Source organism: Zootoca vivipara, chromosome 5, assembly GCF_963506605.1.
Source record: "Zootoca vivipara chromosome 5, rZooViv1.1, whole genome shotgun sequence".
In the NCBI taxonomy this organism is placed as follows: Eukaryota; Metazoa; Chordata; class Lepidosauria; order Squamata; family Lacertidae; genus Zootoca; species Zootoca vivipara.
This window is the reverse complement of record NC_083280.1, coordinates 66,275,747-66,295,263: the sequence shown is the minus strand read 5'-3', so window position 1 is coordinate 66,295,263 and position 19,517 is coordinate 66,275,747. Positions and strand designations below refer to the sequence as shown.

General features: G+C 37.3%; 1 protein-coding gene across 1 annotated transcript in view; it reads left to right on the top strand.

The window, feature by feature from the left end:
• PTEN (phosphatase and tensin homolog) overlaps nucleotides 1-18,919 on the top strand; it is a 51,359-nt gene extending 32,440 nt beyond the window's left edge. The window contains exons 6-9 of the mRNA XM_035137353.2: nucleotides 8,462-8,603; nucleotides 10,187-10,353; nucleotides 13,799-14,026; nucleotides 16,082-18,919. Coding sequence (XP_034993244.1) covers nucleotides 8,462-8,603; nucleotides 10,187-10,353; nucleotides 13,799-14,026; nucleotides 16,082-16,267 — 723 coding nt within the window. The 3' untranslated portion in view covers nucleotides 16,268-18,919. The remainder of the gene's footprint in view (nucleotides 1-8,461; nucleotides 8,604-10,186; nucleotides 10,354-13,798; nucleotides 14,027-16,081) is intronic.
• The last annotated feature ends 598 nt before the right edge of the window (nucleotides 18,920-19,517 follow it).

The following is a 19,517-nucleotide window of genomic DNA, read 5'->3' as shown; positions in this document are numbered from 1 at the left end:
AGTTGTGCTTATTAGAGGTAAAGTTCCTCCAACAGGATTTAAAGGTCTGCCTATTGGGAGAGGGACCCAGGTGGCGCTGTGGTTAAACCACTGAGCCTAGAGCTTGCTGATCAGAAGGTCGGTGGTTCGAATCCCTGTGACGGGGTGAGCTCCCGTTGCTTGGTCCCAGCTCCTGCCAACCTAGCAGTTCAAAAGCACGTCAAAATGCAAGTAGATAAATAGGAACTGCTACAGTGGGAAGGTAAATGGTGTTTCCATGTGCTGCTCTGGTTTGCCAGAAGCGGCTTTGTCATGCTGGCCACATGACCAGGAAGCTATATGCCGGCTCCCTCAGCCAATAATGCGAGATGAGCGCACAACCCCAGAGTCGGTCACGACTGGACCTAATAGTCAGGGGTCCCTTTACTATTGGGAGAAGGGTTTAAGAAGTACCTTGTATAACTAAGTTTCAGTCCTCCTAATATCAATTAATATGAACTATTATAACTACAGGTAATGATGAGCAGGGTATTCTAAGGCCTTATGCAGAAAAAATCTCTGCTGATCGTGGATAGATCAAGAGTGAGCTGGTTCGAAAGTCCTTTTTAAAGCTTATCCTGGTCATTGTTGTTATTATTACATTTATTACACTCTGTTTACCGCTGTGGGCGGAGAAGGAATGAGCAGTCTGAAAGCAGCCCTTTCGTGTTGCTCCTTCCTCCTCTGCCGGTTTGTGGTGTGGTGAACCAGTTTATACTGGAGCCAGTAAGTTTTCCCAGTTTTGGGGGGTAAAATTAGGTGCCTTGGCTTATATTCGGGTTGGCTTATACTTGAGTATATATGGTAGGTCCCTGTTCTCTGTAGTGCTAGTTCAATACATTTCCTGTTGATCTTGCTCATGGTAGAGGAGGGGGGAATGTGATACGTATTTGGTATTGTGACATAAGGAATTTATTTTAAATACAGTGTTTTGCTTAAAGCCTTGAGGTTTTTGCAGAATTGAGCTGCTTTTTAAAGGGTCTAAAAAGGTTCGGAATTAATCTTGCTTTAGTAGGCTGAACATCAGAACAAATGGAAAATCTCTGAATGTTACAGGTATCAATATTTTTCTCTTCATTTGGAATGCAGAATTGAGGGAACCTTGCTGGATTTGGATTGTGTGTATACCCTCAGAAGTGGATGATTAAGTTAGTGTTATCAGAGTTGAGTTGTCATTTTCAGTACATTAATGTACAGTACTGCTGTTTAGTGATTTTCTACAGGTGATATCCCTGGTTCAACATTCTGGCTTGAGGGTTTTTTTGTCTGAAGTTTTAGTGTTGCATTTATGTTTGGGGACAACAAGAATGACTTACAGCTTGAAAAAGAAATCAGTTATATGTGAAGAAGAATCTGGAGGAGCAGTGTCCCCACCCCAACCCCATGGTAAATTGTGGTAGAAAATATAATTGATACGAACTGTGAAAATTAATGAGAAATTTTCCAGTGATTTTTGTTTCATTTGGATGCAGTTTGGCAAGAGTGACTCTGAACACTTTAAGTAACTAAACCTGAATGTATTGATGTTCAGCACTGGTTAAGGTCAAAATGATTTTCTAAATGTTTTGGAAAACGTTTATTGAATATATGTAAAATAATTGTGTACAAATGAAAACGCTGGCAGCATTAAGATAAATTCAACAGTGTAAATAAGTTTTTTTTAAAAAAAATATTTTTATTAAAGTTTTTTTAAGAACAATACAAATTACCAATAACATAACCGATTACATTTCCCCCTCCCCCCTCCCTCTCCCACCCTCTAAGGACTTCCCTCAGCTCCCCTCTCTGGTTTGTTTGTACATATTATTCTCAGCATGTTATAAAATTGTACATATTGTTGCCTTATCTGTCATGTGTTCTACTAATAAATTGTGAATGTTTATTCAAAACCTGCCAAGGAGTCCAGATCCTTTTGTTGTCTTTTTAAATAGTTTGTAAAAAGTTCATATTCTTCTTTGAAGTCACGGTTGTCCTTCTCACGTGGTTTATATGTCAACTTTGCCAACTCCGCATAGCTCATCAGTTTTTCTTGCCATTGTTCTTTCATTGGGATTTTCTCATTCTTCCATCTTTGTGCTAACAAGACTCTTGCTGCTGTTGTAGCATACATAAATAACTTATTTGTTTTCCTTGGTAGGTCTTGTCCTAGAATCCCTAACAAAAATGCTTCTGGTTTTTTTTTAAATAAATGTCATTTTGAACATCTTTTTCAATTCATTAAAGATCATCTCCCAATTTTTTTTACTTCTCTACATTCCCACCACAAATGATATAAAGTACCTTCACCTTCTTCTTCTTCTTCTTCTTCTTCTTCTTCTTCTTCTTCTTCTTCTTCTTCTTCTTCTTCTTCTTCTTCTTCTTCTTCATTTCCAACATACCGTATGTTTGACCTGGTTTTTTACATTTTTACCATTTTTACTGGTGTAATATACCACCTGTACATCATTTTCATATAATTTTCCTTCAAAAGAGAACAATCTGTAAATTTCAAATTTACCTTCCACAATTTTCCCCAATCATCAAATTGTATATTATGTCCTATATCTTGCGCCCATTTGATCATAACCAATTTGACCTCCTCGTCTTTCATTTCCCATTCTAGCAGAATGCTGTATGCTTTCTTCAGTAGTTTTGCATCTTCTTCTATAACCTCCTTTTGAAATCTAAAAGTTGTATAGCTAACCCCTTTTTTATCCCCCTTAAACATCTCATTTAATTGTCTGTAATGCAACCAACTCTGAAAATGATCTTTAATTTCTTCATAGTCTTTTAATTTTCATTTTCCTTCTTGATCTTTCAATAAATCTCTAATATGTAGGCCACTTTCCCTTTTTGCCAAGCGGTTTGAGTAATGAAGCTTCTGTTGGTGATAGCCACCAAGGTGTTTTTTTGTTCATTATACCTTTCCCACACTCTCATTAATAATTTCCAAATTATATGGCTATAAAATCCTTTATATACTTTCCCTTTCCCACACCATAAGTATGCATGCCATCCAGATCAGTTGTCATGTCCCGCCTTCCAAATCTAATGCTCATTCCTTTTCCAGTTTTATCCAGTCCCTAATCCAGACCAAACAATGCAGCCTCGTAATATAATTTAAGGCCTGGGAGGGCAAAGCCTCCTCTTTCTTTTGTATCTGTAAGTATCTTATGTTTAATCTTTGGCCTCCCCCCCCCCCCGACAAATTTGGAAACATCCTTTTGCCATCTTTTGAGGCGATCCTCCTTGACCATTACTGGGACTGTCTGAAAAAGAAAGAGCATTTTTGGCAGCACGTTCATTTTTATTGCCGCAATTCTTCCTAATAGGGAAAGGTTCATTCTTCTCTATATTTCTAGAATCCTTTTTATCTCACACCATACTTTCTCATAATTGTCTTTATGCACATTTATATTTCGTGTTGTTAACCATATCCCTAAATATTTTACTTTTTTATGACTTTCTATCTCAATACTTTGCACCAAATCTTTTTTCTCTTCTTATATTAATTTTTTTCACTAATAATTTAGTTTTATTTCTATTTAATTTAAATCCTGCCACTTCCCCAAATACTTGAATTTTCTCTATCACCTTAGGGAGATAATTTTTTGGATCTTCTACCGTAATTACGAAGTTATCAGCAAAGGCTTTCAATTTAAATTCATTCTTCCCAGTTTTGTTGTTGTTTAGTCGCGTCCGACTCTTCGTGACCCCATGGACCATAGCACACCAGGCAATCCTGTCTTGCACTGCCTCCCGCACTTTGGTCAAACTCATGTTCGTAGCTTCGAGAACACTGTCCAACCAGTTTTAATCCCTATAATCTCTTTTTCTGCTTATATTTCTTGCAAGTATTTCCAGGACCAAGATGAACAACAGCGGTGATAATTGATATCCTTGTCTAGTTTCTTTTTGTATTTTACATCCCTTCGTTATCACCTGATTTACAATTAATTTTGCATTCTGTTCTGAATATATTGCTTGCATTCCTTTTAAAATTTATCTCCACAATTAATTTCTTCAAGTCATTTTTTTCATGAAATCCCAGGACACATTTTCAAAAGCTTTTTCAGCATCTATAAACATCATTGCAATTTTTTCTTTCATTCATTTTTTTACCTCCAGGTATTCTATCACATTTAGAGTATTTCTTATATTCTCCTTCATTTATCTACCTGGAAGAAACCTTGCTTGATCTTGATGTATATATTCACCTAGAATTTTTTTCATTCTTTTAGCCAAAATATTTGCAAATAATTTATAATCATTATTTAATAATGAGATGGGCCTATAATTTTTTATTTGCATTAGATCCGAATCTTGTTTTGGAATTACTGTTATATAAGCTTCCTTCCATGTTCCTGGGATTCCACCTGTCTTTAAAATCTCATTCATCACATCTTTCAATGGATTCACTAATTGTTCACTTAACTTTTTATATTATTTTGCCGTTCATCCATCTGGCCCAGGAGACTTACCACTTTTTGTCCAATTTATTGCCTCTAAAACTTCTTGAGCTGTTATTTGGGTATTTAGAATCACTAATTGTTCCTCTTTTATTTTTGACAGATTAGTATTTTTTATATATTCCTCTATTTTGGAAAAAAATCATTTCCTTTTTTTATACAAGTCTGATAAATATTTCACAAATGCCTCTCTTATTTCCTTCATCTTATCTGTACTTTTCCCATTTACATTAATTTTATTAATGAAATTTCTTTGTTCACTTTTTTTCAATTGCCATGCTAACAATTTTCCTGATTTATTGGGATGCTCAAAATATTTCTGCTTTACTCTTTTTATTTTCCAACTTATTTCTTCATTCACTATCATGGAGTATTGGGTTTGTAATAATTTAATTGCCTGCTTTACTGACTCTTCGTTAGCATTTTATTTGACAGTTCCTTCTCCTTTTCCGTAATTTCATCTCAGATTTCTTTGTTCCTTTTTCTTTCAATTTCCTTTTAATCAAATTTTGTTGTATAAACAGTCCCCTCATCACCGCCTTACTTGCATCCCAGACCATTTATAATTTAGTCTGACCTTGGAGGTTTATTTCAAAATAATCCCCCAAGTGTAAATAAGTTTTGATGGATGCAATAATGGAATACTGAGTGGTACAGTTTTTGTAAAATATGCGGGGATTAAAGATATGTAAAATGAACCATGAAAAGAGAAGAAGGGAAATCATTGATATCTTAAGGATGTAAAATGAGTATTTGAAATTGTAAAACAGAAAATTTAATACAAATCATTTAAAAACAACAACATTATTTTCTAGTTTCTAATCTCAATAAATACCTTGTTTACTTTTGGGCTTAATAGCATCAACATTTGTTTTGAGTTCTACCATGTAAATGGCTTACAGTACTGAACAAATATGGCATAGATTACAGAGAACTACCCCTGGCTTAAAATAAATTGTTTTCAGTATACCAAAATATTGTGGATGTGCTGTAAAGTTCAGTCATTAATATATTTAGCTATATGAAACTGGAAAAAAACATGTCTGTGAATAGAAAATTCTGAAAAATAGTTACGTCAGTATAGAAGAAAAAGCCTTCATAGCTTACAATGCAGATGCTTTCATATGCATGCAGATCAAAATATAGTGCAGAATGGAAAAATAATGTACAGTCCTGGTTTTGAAAACAGTTGTACAATTCTCAGTTTTGGTTTGCAAAGGAAAAGGATAGTGGTTTTACTATAACTTTCAACTCATGATCAGAATTGGACCTGTACAATTAATCCATACTATTCTCTGTGTGGAATATATAAGAATTTAGGCCTATATTCAGATAAACCATGACAACTCAGCTGTGATTTCCCTGACTAAAGCATTTGACTGCACTTTTATTTGTTTTAAGGACTGGTACTTATTTCCATACAATAATAGGAGCATGATGACTGGTGATAGTTGGTGATGTGTAGTCTATTTTGAACAACTGAACTGGAACTTAATCTTCTGTATTAGTATTTTTATACATGGTAAAGGAGAGGAAAGCAGAAGATCAGTGGAGTCTAGTAGAATAAATTAGTGTTATCTTGATGCTTTCTGTGGAAACTTCCTGCTACCATTTAAAATATCAGAACTACAGGGCCAGCTGAAATTTCCCCTTTTGCCCATTTCTTCTTATATTTCTACTTCTTATAATGAACTACTTATGTATTTTTGCATGTAACTTTGCAATGGAAGACAGGACTTGGATAATCCTCTACAGTATTTAATTAACCCCACCCAATGGACTAGAACAGGGGTTCCCAAACTAAGGCCCGGGGGCTGGATGCGGCCCAATCGCCTTCTAAATCCGGCCCGAGGATGGTATGGGAATCAGCATGTTTTTACATGAGTAGTTACAGGTAGGTAGCCGTGTTGGTCTGAGTCGAAGCAAAATAAAAAAATTCCTTCAGTAGCACCTTAAAGACCAACTAAGTTTATATTTTGGTATGAGCTTTCGTGTGCATGCACACGAAAGCTCATACCAAAATATAAATTTACATGAGTAGAATGTGTCCTTTTGGAAGTCACCTCTTCTATTGAGAGACTGGTGAAACAGTAACCTGACCCCTGCCGGGAAGGTGAAAGGAAACATCTAATTTGCCATCAATTAGACTTAAAAGCTCTCTCCCTGAAGCAGGGTGGGGGGAGTGAAGAGTGAAGTAATATTTAAATTCCCTGCAAGTTTAAAGAAGTGTATTTAAAGGAAGTCCCTGAAGAAGCCTGTTCTGGGTTCCTGGAGGGATTAGCGAATGGACCATAGAAATTAAGTGAGGATTACAAATTTTATTTGCTTTGACTTGGACTTGGTTAAAAAGTAAAGAACTTCAATCATGGAAGAGAATTAAGAAGAGAAAAGATTCCCAGATTGGGTTTAAAATGGAGTACTAACTATCCAAACAACATCCCTGTCATTTCCTGCCCTGCACTCTGCTGTTTTCCCACGGGATGGAAAGTGATAAGATGGCTGTAGTCTCAACATCCGACAAAGAGGGACTCTGGCTAAGGATCTCTATAATACTTTTGGACATTAAAAAGGAACTGAACCTGAACGCAAACCAGCTCCGTGAGCAAAACCAACAAATAAGAAAATATTTGGACAACAGACCTGGAGAGGCGTTAGAGGATCAAGAGGATTTATTAACAATGAATATGGAAACAGAGCAGCAGACTGATTTGTACACTGAAGAAGAGGAGGAAAATGAAGAGAATGTTCCACAAGTGAGAGATGTGGAACAGAGGAAGGACTTGTTACAAGAACCACTCAAGGGAAAATTAGGATGGGCTTTTGCCCTCCCAGTGAGAGGGGGGAGGACAGGGCATATTTGGGGAAAACCTTAAAGAAGTTAGAGGGTGCTGGGAGGCAGATAGAGGGAGGGAGAAACAGAAGGAGTGGTGTAAAAAAGCGGGTATGAGGATATGGGAAAGGGTGGGGATGGGTTAAAGGAATCGTATAATGAATTAATGGATGGATGATATGGAAGACCCGATACTGGTCTGAATAATGGAATTCGCTAAAATTTCCAGAGAATCTGGAATTGGTGGAAGGAGGGATGAAATTTTAATATTGTTATAAATGTATTAAGATATAAGAGTTAATAATTGAAGGATGATTCATTGTCAGCAAAAAATAAAGGTGAGGGGAAGTTATAGATTATAGATTTAAAGGATAATAGAAATGATAGATTGGAATTATTGGATAAAAGGAGATAAAAGTAGAATTGAGATATGGGATATTATATAAAAGGTTTAGAAAATATCATAAATAGTTTTGATGGAATATATTGAATACTGTTAATTTAGCTGTGATAATGGACCCAATATGGAGAGAGTCGGGAAAGTCCTAAAAGGAAGTTATGATAAGATTTGATTGCTAGGATATTATTTTTCTTTTTCTTTTTACTTGTGTGGTTTTGTATTTTCTTTTTTTCTTCTTTTTTGTATTCTCTGTTGTTTGAGAAAATCTTTAATAACTATATATTTTTTAAAAAAGAAAAGAATGTGTCCTTTTATTTAAAATGCATCTCTGGGTTATTTGTGGGGCCTGCCTGGTGTTTTCACATATCTTTAATAATAATAAAAACTAGCCATTGTATGCAACCAGTCTTCTATGCAGCATCACAGGAGTGAGTGACAGAATATGGAATTAAACTGTTATAAAAGAGGAAGCTCAAGAAACATTGAATATACATAGAAGACCATTCCGAGTTAATGGAAAAGCATGGACAGATAGCTTTTTTCTTTTCTTTTTGGTGACATTAAAATTTATAACATGCTACAGGCTTGCCAATGTTTAAGTGCTCTCATACTGGCTTTGAAGTGTACATATTAAGGAACATAGGAATTAATTGAGAGATCAGATTCATATTCAGAAATTAATTTATGAAAGTCAAGTAACAAAGTGTGAAAAATGGCATACATGATTAGCATTCTTGATCTTATAGATTTTATTTATTTATTTAGGGAGTAACTATTCCCAGTCAGAGGCGCTATGTATATTACTATAGCTACCTGTTAAAGAATCATCTGGATTACAGACCAGTGGCCCTCCTGTTTCATAAGATGATGTTTGAAACTATTCCGATGTTTAGTGGCGGCACTTGCAGTAAGTATGTTTTTAAACATTTCTACTGTGAGATGTTGTCTTCTAATATTTGTATTTACATCTGTTCACTGTTGCTCTCATTTCATAACCACTTTAATATTGGCTGAGTTAGCCAATAGACTAAGGGTCAGAGTCAACTAGCCTGGTGCACAGTGGCAGCTAGTGTAAGGACTCATACTAGCACAATAGGGCTTTCCTCCTCTGCGCCCCCCACCTCCCTCAGATCCTCTCTGGAGGGTCGGGCGACACCTAAAACAGCACATGGGAGGAGAGGGGAGGCCATTTGTCTGACAAGTAAAAATACTTATGTTGATGGAACCATCGTATTAGAACAATCTTGAATTCCATTTTCTCTCTTCCCTCCCTGCCTGCTAAAGAAATTGGCTGGAGTATTCATTTGTTCTCCTAAATGCTTCATTACATGTTTTTTCTGTCACTTCTCCTTTCTAGTTTAGTTTGTAATTCAGAATGAATTATGAAATTCCCACTCTACATTCCATGTAAGAGGCACACAGCCTAATCCTATGCATGTTTAAGCTGCTCGAAAATAAGTATCAATGAGTTGAATAGAGCTTATTCCCACATATGTATGCCTAGGATTGTTGTCTTGGTCAGCAAGCTTATTTTGCTTTTGCTCAAATTCTTGGACAGGCAAGGTAAGACCTTTCGATACAAGCCTTTAGTTCAAGCCATAAATTCTCATTACCGTATTTTCTGTTTTTTTAAAAACTTAACATCATATGATAGTATACATAATTGGTGAGTAGCTTTAGAGGTAAGTAGATGGGCTGTCAAGAGAGAAGCTTGCAGCTGTTTTGTTACTCCCTGGTCCTTTTTGCTGTTGCACCAAGTCAGGATTTGGCTTAGCATGTCATCTGACCCGTGGGTTATAGTTAAACTCTGTCCTCAGTAAGCACAAGCTGTGTTGGAAGGGGAAAAGGAATGAGCTCCCCTGCCACATGGATACTTGATAGCAAGAATACCTAATTTTTAAGAGATTCAGTATCTTTACACATGTAATTTGACAAGAGCTTAATTTTTTTTCAACTCTATTATATTAACTGTTTGCATTAATTAAAACTTGTATGTGATCAAGTATATAGAACAAACTTTCTTCCCAGTTTAGAAAAGTATAACTGATTCTTAACAATACTTTGCTGCTATGAGTCTGAAGTGAACAAACCAGTTTGGCCTTCATAGTCCCAGTAAGCCATAGCTTGGCTGGCCATTATGCAAACTAGGCCATTATGTTAAATCTGTGGTTCTGTTGAGTAGTTCTGTTCCTTGGTTGGCTAGCAGTGTTCTAGCTAATTCAGCTGATTAAATTGCCAGTCACTTGTGTTCTAGTTGAGGCTCACTGTGTAAGCATTCTTCTATAGAAGGCGCTTAAGTAACCCAGTGCTAGATTGATTGAAAATGTCACTGTTCACAACAGACTTAATTTGGAAACGGTTGACCGCTTAGTATAACAACATTCATATTGAGAGTCATGACTCAAATGCTTTAAAAAATACTTGCTTCAGGTCTTTCTAATTCTGGACTTTAAATTAATTTTAAACTGCTTGGCTATTTTTATCATGCAGATCCTCATTTTGTGGTCTACCAACTTAAGGTAAAGATATTCACCTCCTCTTCAGGACCCCCAAGACGTGAAGACAAATACATGTACTTCGAATTCCCTCAGCCATTGCCAGTGTGTGGTGATATCAAGGTGGAATTCTTCCATAAGCAAAACAAGATGTTGAAAAAGGTGTGTTTGTTTTAATCTGAGAAAATATTGATTCCAACCCCCCCCCCCCCAATTCCTTACTGGTTCTAAATCCAGCAACTCTTCAGTTCAGTCTGCTATTGGTGACTTTAGGCATTCTACCAAAGTAATAAGGAAGCAGATATGACTCACTTATGCTTTTCTTGTCATTGTTTCTGGATATTGTGTGAAAGGGGACAATGTATATATGCCATCTGCCCACTTAGTATTAAAGCAAATGTTGTATATAATGACTGATTTCTGCTTTGATTTCCATGACTTCATCTTAGAGATGTGGACTATCACATTTTGCACTATCTGAAGTTTCCAAACCATCAGTTGCTGAAGTCGTCTTTAGCTTATATATTCATTAACGGTGGCTGTTGAGCCCAAATCAGAAAGAATGGCAACTTGCTAATTAGGTCGTTAAATGTTTCTAAATGCTGCAGTGGACCCACAAGTGCTTCAAGTCTGAGGGTCAAATCGAATATTATGGCAGCCTGCTGCTCACATGTCTGTCCTATTTATGTGTCAAGAAGTAGGATAGGATAGGTCTAATCTTAGCATAAAAGGGAACATGTTGGTACAGTCTTAACTTCTTTTGCTGTTATCATTTGAGCAACCTTTTGTGATAAATGAGATCTCAGGGCTGAAGCCCAAACATTGCAAGTTAAATCCAGAGTGGTACCAGTAGAACTGGGCTTGTAAACTGGGGTTTCCCAGCCTCTTCCCACAGCTACAGTCCATTCCACTTGCCGCGGAAAAGCTGTTCTTTGTAGTAAGAGGATATTGGCGTGAGATACTGCAGCTTTACCAGCTTCTCTGCAATAATCTCATGAGGGACTTTGTTAAAAGCCTTACTGAAATCAAGATACACTACATCCACAGTGTTCCCCTGATCCACTAGCTTGTAACTTTATAATAATAATAAGAAGAAGAAGAAGAAGAAGAAGAAGAAGGAGGAGGAGGTTTGTCTGGCATGACTTGTTTTTGAGAAACTGATGCTGGTTCTTAGTAATCAGAGCATCCTTTTCTAAGTGCTCATAGACCGACCATTTAATTATTTGTTCTATGACCTTTCCTCTTATTGATGTCAAGCTGACCAGTTGATAGTTAGTTTTTCTAACTACCAGTCAGCATTTCTTAATAGAAATGAGCAAAAAACACTGAAACATAATTTCATAGGACAAGGTTGGCTCAACTGTACCCAGTTTTTCAGCCTGTGCTAATTGAGCTGCTTTGAACAAAAGTAACTTTTGCTTTCAAACTGGCTTCAGGTGTATTGCATTAACAGAATGTGTTCTGGGATGGAAGCAGCCCAGTTGTGCTAGGTCATTGGGAGCACTTTTGAACTGTGCTTTGGTACAGTTGTACCACCTGCAAAGGAATCTTTCTTTGCTGCTGGTTTTTGCACGATGAGAGTATTTTTTTAAAAAAGATGTTGCTATAATCGGCTTCAGCACAAATAGAATACAATTTGCATTTTTAGTAAGTTTCATTCCTATTTTTAGCAACCTCTTGTATCCCTTATACCAGAGTGTCCTCTGCCACTGTAATAATGATATGGTTGCAGCCAACATCTTTCACCCAGATCACCAACAGTTATCCAAATCAATAATTCCTAAATAATTCTGGAATCTAGTTATGTCGGTCTGCCTTTAGAGATTCATGGACTTACCTGGATTTATGCCCTGAAAGCACAGATGAGTGCATTTAAGACATTAGAAGGTTATGATCCTGACTATCACAATGGTGTCTTAATACACATAACTACTTGGAATGTAATCTGCCCTCTTGCATACATGACTACCTTGTATATATAGAAAAGCAGTACAAAAGGCTTCTAAATCTTGCAGATACAATTTATTGAGCAGTTTTAGGTTAAGTAGGTGCTCCGTTTAGCAGCCTTTTCATAGAATCCCCAGACCAGGAAAGTAAATATAGAAGTGTAGAATCATTTCTATTTTTTCTATGATCCTTTCAGTACAGAACTATGAAACATCTGACTAAAACAATCAGCACAAACTTTTTTGGGGCGACGGGATGGCAATAGCTTTCTAGTGGAGTGTAAGGCAACACACTTAGTCCAAACAGCATCTCTTGTTCTTTATCTACTTCAACATTACTGTAACAGCAGAGTTACTCCTTATAGAAACGATGTTTCTTTAACTTGTTACACTTTCCTTCTAGTGATGAAAAGCAGGTTCTCTCCTTTTGCAACTTAAAAGGCAGAATATACACATGAGAAAACAAACAATTTCTTACAGGAAGTATATCATGGAAAACATTTATTGAAAGGAATTTGACTGTAGCAATGGATAATTTCAGTATCCCCATTATGGTTAATTTTAGTCCTTGGTTAATGGGTACTTTCGTTTCTTACCAATTGCAGCTACCACTAGTAGTATCTAATCTACCATACAGACTTTCATGGATATTTGACATCAGTAGACACACATATCAGAGGTTGCAAATGACTTGTTTTGTTTTGTTTTGTACTATGCCTGTTTTAATTGTACTTGTACAAAGTGGTGGTACTCAGTTGACTTGATCCTTAATTGTTGGAAATTCCTCTAATGAATTGTATCTGATGCTGCCAAATCTTGTAACCTCCAGGCCTGGATTATGAACCCTGGTTTATAGTGCTCGCTTTTTAATAAGAGGATGAGCATTACAGTGACTGCATTCTTTTTTTAGCTCATGGTTGAATATGAGTGAGAGAAGAACTCAAATCATCCTCCTTCCCTTCCAACTGCCATCCATACCTTTTTCTGCACCCATCCATTCATTTGACGGTGGTGACTGCTGCAGCAGTAGCAAAGGAAGATCTATCTCTTCTTGCTCCTCCAGTGACACTAGTGTGATGCTGTACCAGTAAACTATGTACCAGCACTTGGATGAAGTGGATATACAGCTTACCTTCTGCTGGAAAAATGAGGAAAGCTGAGGATGGGTGAGACCCCATCGCAACCTCATTGCAATCATCACAAGTTCAATTTATAATTACTCCTGAAATATGTGGACCCACTTCTCAATTTTTAAGGGAATGGGGGAGAAGAGGAAGAAAAAGTTCAGTTCTCCAGGCCAATAAAGAGTTGAACTGAGATGGGGTATATGCAGCACAGATCATCTGGTCTTTGTGCCAGTTAGAAAGCTACTTATTATTGCGGTTGATTTTCAAGTTGTAAAAAAGAGGAGAAAAGGTTTTTGAAATTAAACACTCAACAAAATTTTAATGAATAATCATGCTAGGCATTGGGGCAGCTCTACCAGAAAGGAGGGTGGTAGAGGTATATGTGTCAGTGCAAAAATGAAGATGGGGGAAAACTCTCCCCACCATAAAACTTCGTGTGTATGTATTTGTGCAGCCAGATTTCTATAGAATATATTCATATTGTGCCATGTTTATGTTACGTTAAAACAAGTTTTTTTTTCCTTTTGTCTCTAGGACAAAATGTTTCATTTCTGGGTAAATACATTCTTCATACCAGGACCAGAAGAAAATTCTGACAAAGTAGAAAACGGAAGTCTTCTTGGAGATCAGGAACTTGATGGGATTTTCAGTACAGAGCGTTCAGATAATGATAAGGAATATCTAATACTTACACTAACAAAAAATGATTTGGACAAGGCAAATAAAGACAAGGCAAATCGTTACTTTTCTCCAAACTTTAAGGTAGGTATACTCAATGGCCTTGGTCCAGTATACCTGAAGGAGCGTCTCCAGCCCCATCGTTCTGCCCGGAGACTGAGGTCCAGCCCTAAGGGCCTTCTGGCGGTTCCCTCGTTGTGAGAAGCCAAGTTACAGGGAACCAGACAGAGGGCCTTCTCAGTAGTGGCGCCCGCCCTGTTCCCATCAGATGTCAAAGACAAAAACTGCTACCAGATTTTTAGAAGACATCTGAAGACAGCCCTGTTTAGGGAGGCTTTTAATGTTTAATAGATTACTGTATTTTATTTTTCTATTGGAAGCCACCCAGAGTGGTTGGGGAAACCCAGCCAGATTGGCGGGGTATAAATTATTATTATTACTATTACTATTATCAAATAAACCTGAAGTGTGCTCAGAGAGATTGAAAGTATGCCATGCATAGTAAATCTGGGGTCTTATTGTACAGTGGTGGTACCTCCGGTTATGAACTTAATTTGTACCAGAGGCCCGTTCTTATCCCGAAACCGTTCTTAACACGAGGTGCGCTTTCACTAATGGGGCCTCCTGCTGCCGCTGCACATCTTCCGCTCACATCCTGGGGCAAGGTTTGCAACCAGGAGCATCTACTTCTGGGTTAGCGGAGCTCGTTACCCGAAGCGTTTGAAAGGAGGATGGTACGTAACCTGAGGTTCCACTGTATACCTTAAGGGTAAATGTGTGACAACCCTGCAATGAATTTATTTAAAATACTTTTAGCCCACTCTTCATCACAAGTGATCCCAAGATAGGGTACAAAAACACAACTTAAAAATAACATCCATCTGCCCAGTAAATATAAAATGAGAGTGGCAGCTTCAGAATCAGTATCATAAGATTTCCAGCAATATCATAAGATTTCCACCAGACTGCACTGCTTCTGAGTCATCTTCAAGCGCACCCTATGTAAAGCATATTATAGTAAGCTAACTGGGAGTTACTAGGGCAGGGCTCCCCAAACTTACCCAGCTTCGGGCCGGCACCCATTGTGCTGATCGCGCAGAGGGCGGGTGAAAGCGTGCCCATACGTGTGCGCACACGCTGTTTCCAGCACACTTCCGAGTCGGAGGAACGTCAGAAATAGCTTGTGCGCATGCGCATGGGTCTCCTCTGACCTGGAAGTGTGCCAGAAATCATGCTTGCGCATGCACTCAAGCTTATTTCCGGCGCACATCCGACCCAGAAGTGGGCAGCCACACTGCTAAGAGTGGGTGGCGGCAGGGGTCGTCGCGGGCCGGATAAAAGAGGCCTTCGGGCAGTAGTTTGGGGATGCCTGTACTAGAGCATGAATTACTCTGGCAATCTTACCTCCGATTATCAATAACAGGAAGATGTTCAAATTTAAGAGAATTTTGTATTAAACTGTTTTATTTGTATGTTAAAACTGCTATCACACTGACTTATTTTCCTCTTTCATTTGTGTTATCCATACCTGCATACAAATATAGTAAGAGCTGATTTTGGCAGAACCCAAGTTGAATTCTGTTAATTGATGTTTAGACTATAGTATGTGAGAAAGAAAAATTAGTTTCCTTTTACAATTCCATTTCGGAAGCACACATTTAATAAGTACTTCGTTAGGCTTTTCTTAAGGTTTCTGGGATCTTGCTAAAATCTTTTGATAGAGTAGATAGTGACCACATCCTGAGTAGATTAACTGTTAGAATAACTATGAAGAAGCTAGAAATATGGGGCTTTACCATATTAATAGAAGATTGGATCAGCCACTCTAGAAGAAATGAAAGATGTAAGATAACAATACGTCTTGAAATTACCGGTGCTGCTTTAAAGATCCCCAGTTAATCACATAAGATACTTGCTCTTTGGGTTTTTGTCTAGTGTTAATGCCTAGGTTGTGATTTTTTTTATAGCATACATGAATTGTAAACAGCACATCAACTAGTATAATATTCTGCATTCACTTTTCTTGTTCATAACAGTGCTGTGCACAGATGACCACACAAAGAACTACAGATGCAGGGAGTAACCTATTCCTTCTTTTCCAAGCAAATATGGACTGATATCCTTTGTCTTTTTTTCTAGGTGAAGCTATTTTTCACAAAAACAGTAGAGGAGCCATCAAACGCAGAGGCTAGCAGCTCAACTTCAGTAACACCGGATGTTAGTGATAATGAACCTGATCATTATAGGTATTCTGACACCACTGACTCTGATCCAGAGAATGAACCTTTTGACGAAGATCAGCATACACAAATTACAAAAGTCTGAATATTTTTTTTTATTTGGGAAAAAATACCACAAAGAAGAAAACTTGAATAAACTGAATTATGGACCTTTTGAAATGGCAATAGGACATTGTGTCACAATTATCAGTTGTAGGAACAGTTCTTTTCCTGACCAATCTCATTTTGCCCTATGAAGTCTCTGGGCTTGACACTTCTTGTCCAGTTGGAAAAAAAAGGTTACGTAGCTATGTTATGTATATACCTTTTCGTGTCAAGAGAACATTTAAACTTCAATTAGGAAAACACAAAGATGGCACTTTCCCATTTGATTCCAGTTTTATAAAAGTGGAGACAGATCTGATGTGTATACGTAGGGAATTTTCCTTTTGTGTTCTGTCACCAATTGAAGTGGCTGTAAAGCTCTTTCTAATACACAGGTTCACATCCTGCCCCTTTCTTTGCACTTATGTGGCAACAGATAAGTCTGCAGTTGGCTTGGAGAAGTAACGGGTTTTACTACATTCAAATGCATGTAATATGGGTAGGAGAGTGGAAAGAGAAGCTCAGAAAGGATTGTTTTGTGCTGGACCCTGGATTGTGTACCATTCCCAGCTTACTTACATGCACCTCTTTAGCATGCTACAGTAATAAATCCTGGACATTTGAGGAATCGCCGCTGTCACTGCTTGTTTGTGCATTTTATTTTTTTTAAAGCATAATGGTGCTAGAAAAGGCAGCTAGAGGGAGTGGTTCTGTATTAGGGGTACAGGAATGAACCTTCTACAGCATCTTAAAAGATCTACAAATGAAGGGATATGAAAATTTGGTTACATGTGAGACACCGTAACAATGACTTAACCATACAAATGTGGAGGCTGTCTACCAGAAATAGGCTTACACAGTTGTTTGTGTGTTACAGTTGCCATGCCCCCAGCTGTGGATGATAAATGTTGAAGTAATATTTTTTCTATAAAAAAAAGAAAATAAAAAAATCCTTGTCTTTCAAACATTTGGAACTGCTATTTCGAATTTCATGGTGTAAAATCCCATTGGTTTATTGGAGTTAAACTTGTTCATTATTGTCCCATTTGAGTAAAAGAATTTGGAATAATCCATTTTTCCTAGTCCATTAGCATTGATAACAAGGGTATATATGGTAACTAGTCAAGGCAGAACTCAGGCTGAATACCGAACAAAGGGGCAGCATGCTGCTTCAACATTCATTGGTAAATTTGCTCCCATTTCTAATCTGTGTAGTTGCGTGCCTATAACTTCATATTATTTTTAGTGGAACTTGCGTGTAACTGCACAGGATCATAGATTTTATCTATTACGTAAACTTTTTTTCAAAGCTAATGTTTAGATTTCCTCAGATTCGATCCAGTTCTACAATACCATACATGGACCTTATTGGCGAGAGGTGACTACCAAGTCACCGTTGACTTTCTCCTGCAACTTACGTTGAGCCTGATTTATGTTAAGACAATTTGAAAGCCACTTTAGCCAACTAAAAAGTTTGTGCTTTAAAATGTTTGGATGTTGACAGTGTTCAGTGTCTTGTACAGTTCTACTGTGTAACATGGGAGGGTCAGATTGGAAATATTTCAATGGCCTTTTGCACTGTTCTTCCTTTGGAATGTGAAGGTCTGAATGAGGGTTTGGATTTTGAATGTGTCAGTGGTTCTGAGAAGCCTTGCTTACGTTTTTATGGTATAGTCATTGGAAAAGGAAAATGGTATTATATATATATATTATATATATATAATATATTATGCATACTCTTCTATACTTTTGTTTCAGCTTCCATCCCCATAGAACATGGCAAGAATTACTATGACTGAAAGGTTTGAGTCCTAATTAAAACTTTATTTATGACAGTATTCATCATTTAGCTTGAAAATGCATTCTTGTAGGTAATTTCTTGAGTTTCTGGACTGTGTGCTTAAATTCTTGGATGTGCAGCAGCTTACATGTCTGAAATTACTTGAAGGCATCACTTTGACAGGAGCTTACTCTTAGGCCCTGTGCCATCCCCTCATCATCTGTAGCCCCATTTAAAATAGTTTGTCACAGTAGTTAAAGGGCAGTTGTATAAAATAGCACCAAGGTTATATGCTGTGGCACAAATTGTAAACTGAAGGGATGTTTACATGCAGCATCAATTGTTTTCAGCTTTAAGGAAAAAGAGTTTGGGGTGCCAGTGTGCAGTTCCATGTTTAAAATTCTAGCAAATGTGCAATATGTTAACGATGCCTGTGGTTGCCACAAAGTGCCTCGTTTACCTTTTTAAAATACTGTTAAAATGTGTCATGCATGCAGATGGAAGGGGTGGAACTGTGCACTAAAAGGAGGCTTTAACTGCAATGTTTGGTAGAGCTGCCTCTTTACTCCACCAGTTCAAAATTCTCAGTCTGTTTTCATATAGAATATTATATATATATACATATATATATACACTAAGAAAAAAAGTCTGTTAAGCAGCCTTATTCTGATTCAGCCTCTTCAGATACTATTGTGCTGTGCAACAGTGGCTCTGTGTGTAATGCTATGCACCGAGGATACACAAAACAAGAAAATGACATGTACAGGATAATGTCTCATACAAATCAGATGTCCGTTTGTTATTGTGTTTAACAGCCCTTTATCGTAGTGTTAAAACTCCACTTAAAACTGATTAAAGTCTCATTCTTGTCACTGTGTTGGGTGTATTATTATATGGAAGCACATGGAATAAAATCACTTATATTTCAGTAAAATAATGAAAAGCACATGTGATTAAAAGCCTGGGGATTGCTTAATGGAGACGAACACGTTTAAAAGTATACCCAAATTTCATTGGGGAAAATTGGTGGGGTTTTGACAGTTTGTGATTAGACTAGTGTGGGAATATCACCACATAATTTTGTTTTGTAGTTTTGAATCTTCTGTAATAACTTCAGTATGGTGAACTTCTTTTTTCTGCTGCATGGAAAAGGGCATAGCTTAGTGGGGTAAAGCTCAAGCATTACATAATAAAGTTCTAGGTTAATACACAGCATATCCTCAATGGCTGCTTTTAGTACTGTAGTTGAAAGGACAAGAAAAACCTGTTTGAGACCTTAGAGCTAATAAGAAAGACAGTGTCTGCTAAATAGGCCATTGGTCTAAAATGGTTATTTGGCAGCTCCTTTATATCTGTGCTGATCTAGAGCAATTAAACCATTCCTGTTCATTCTAATATACATCTATCACAGAACAATTTGCACACCTAGCTATTTTCATGGTAAACTGTCAGCATGAATACATATATGAAA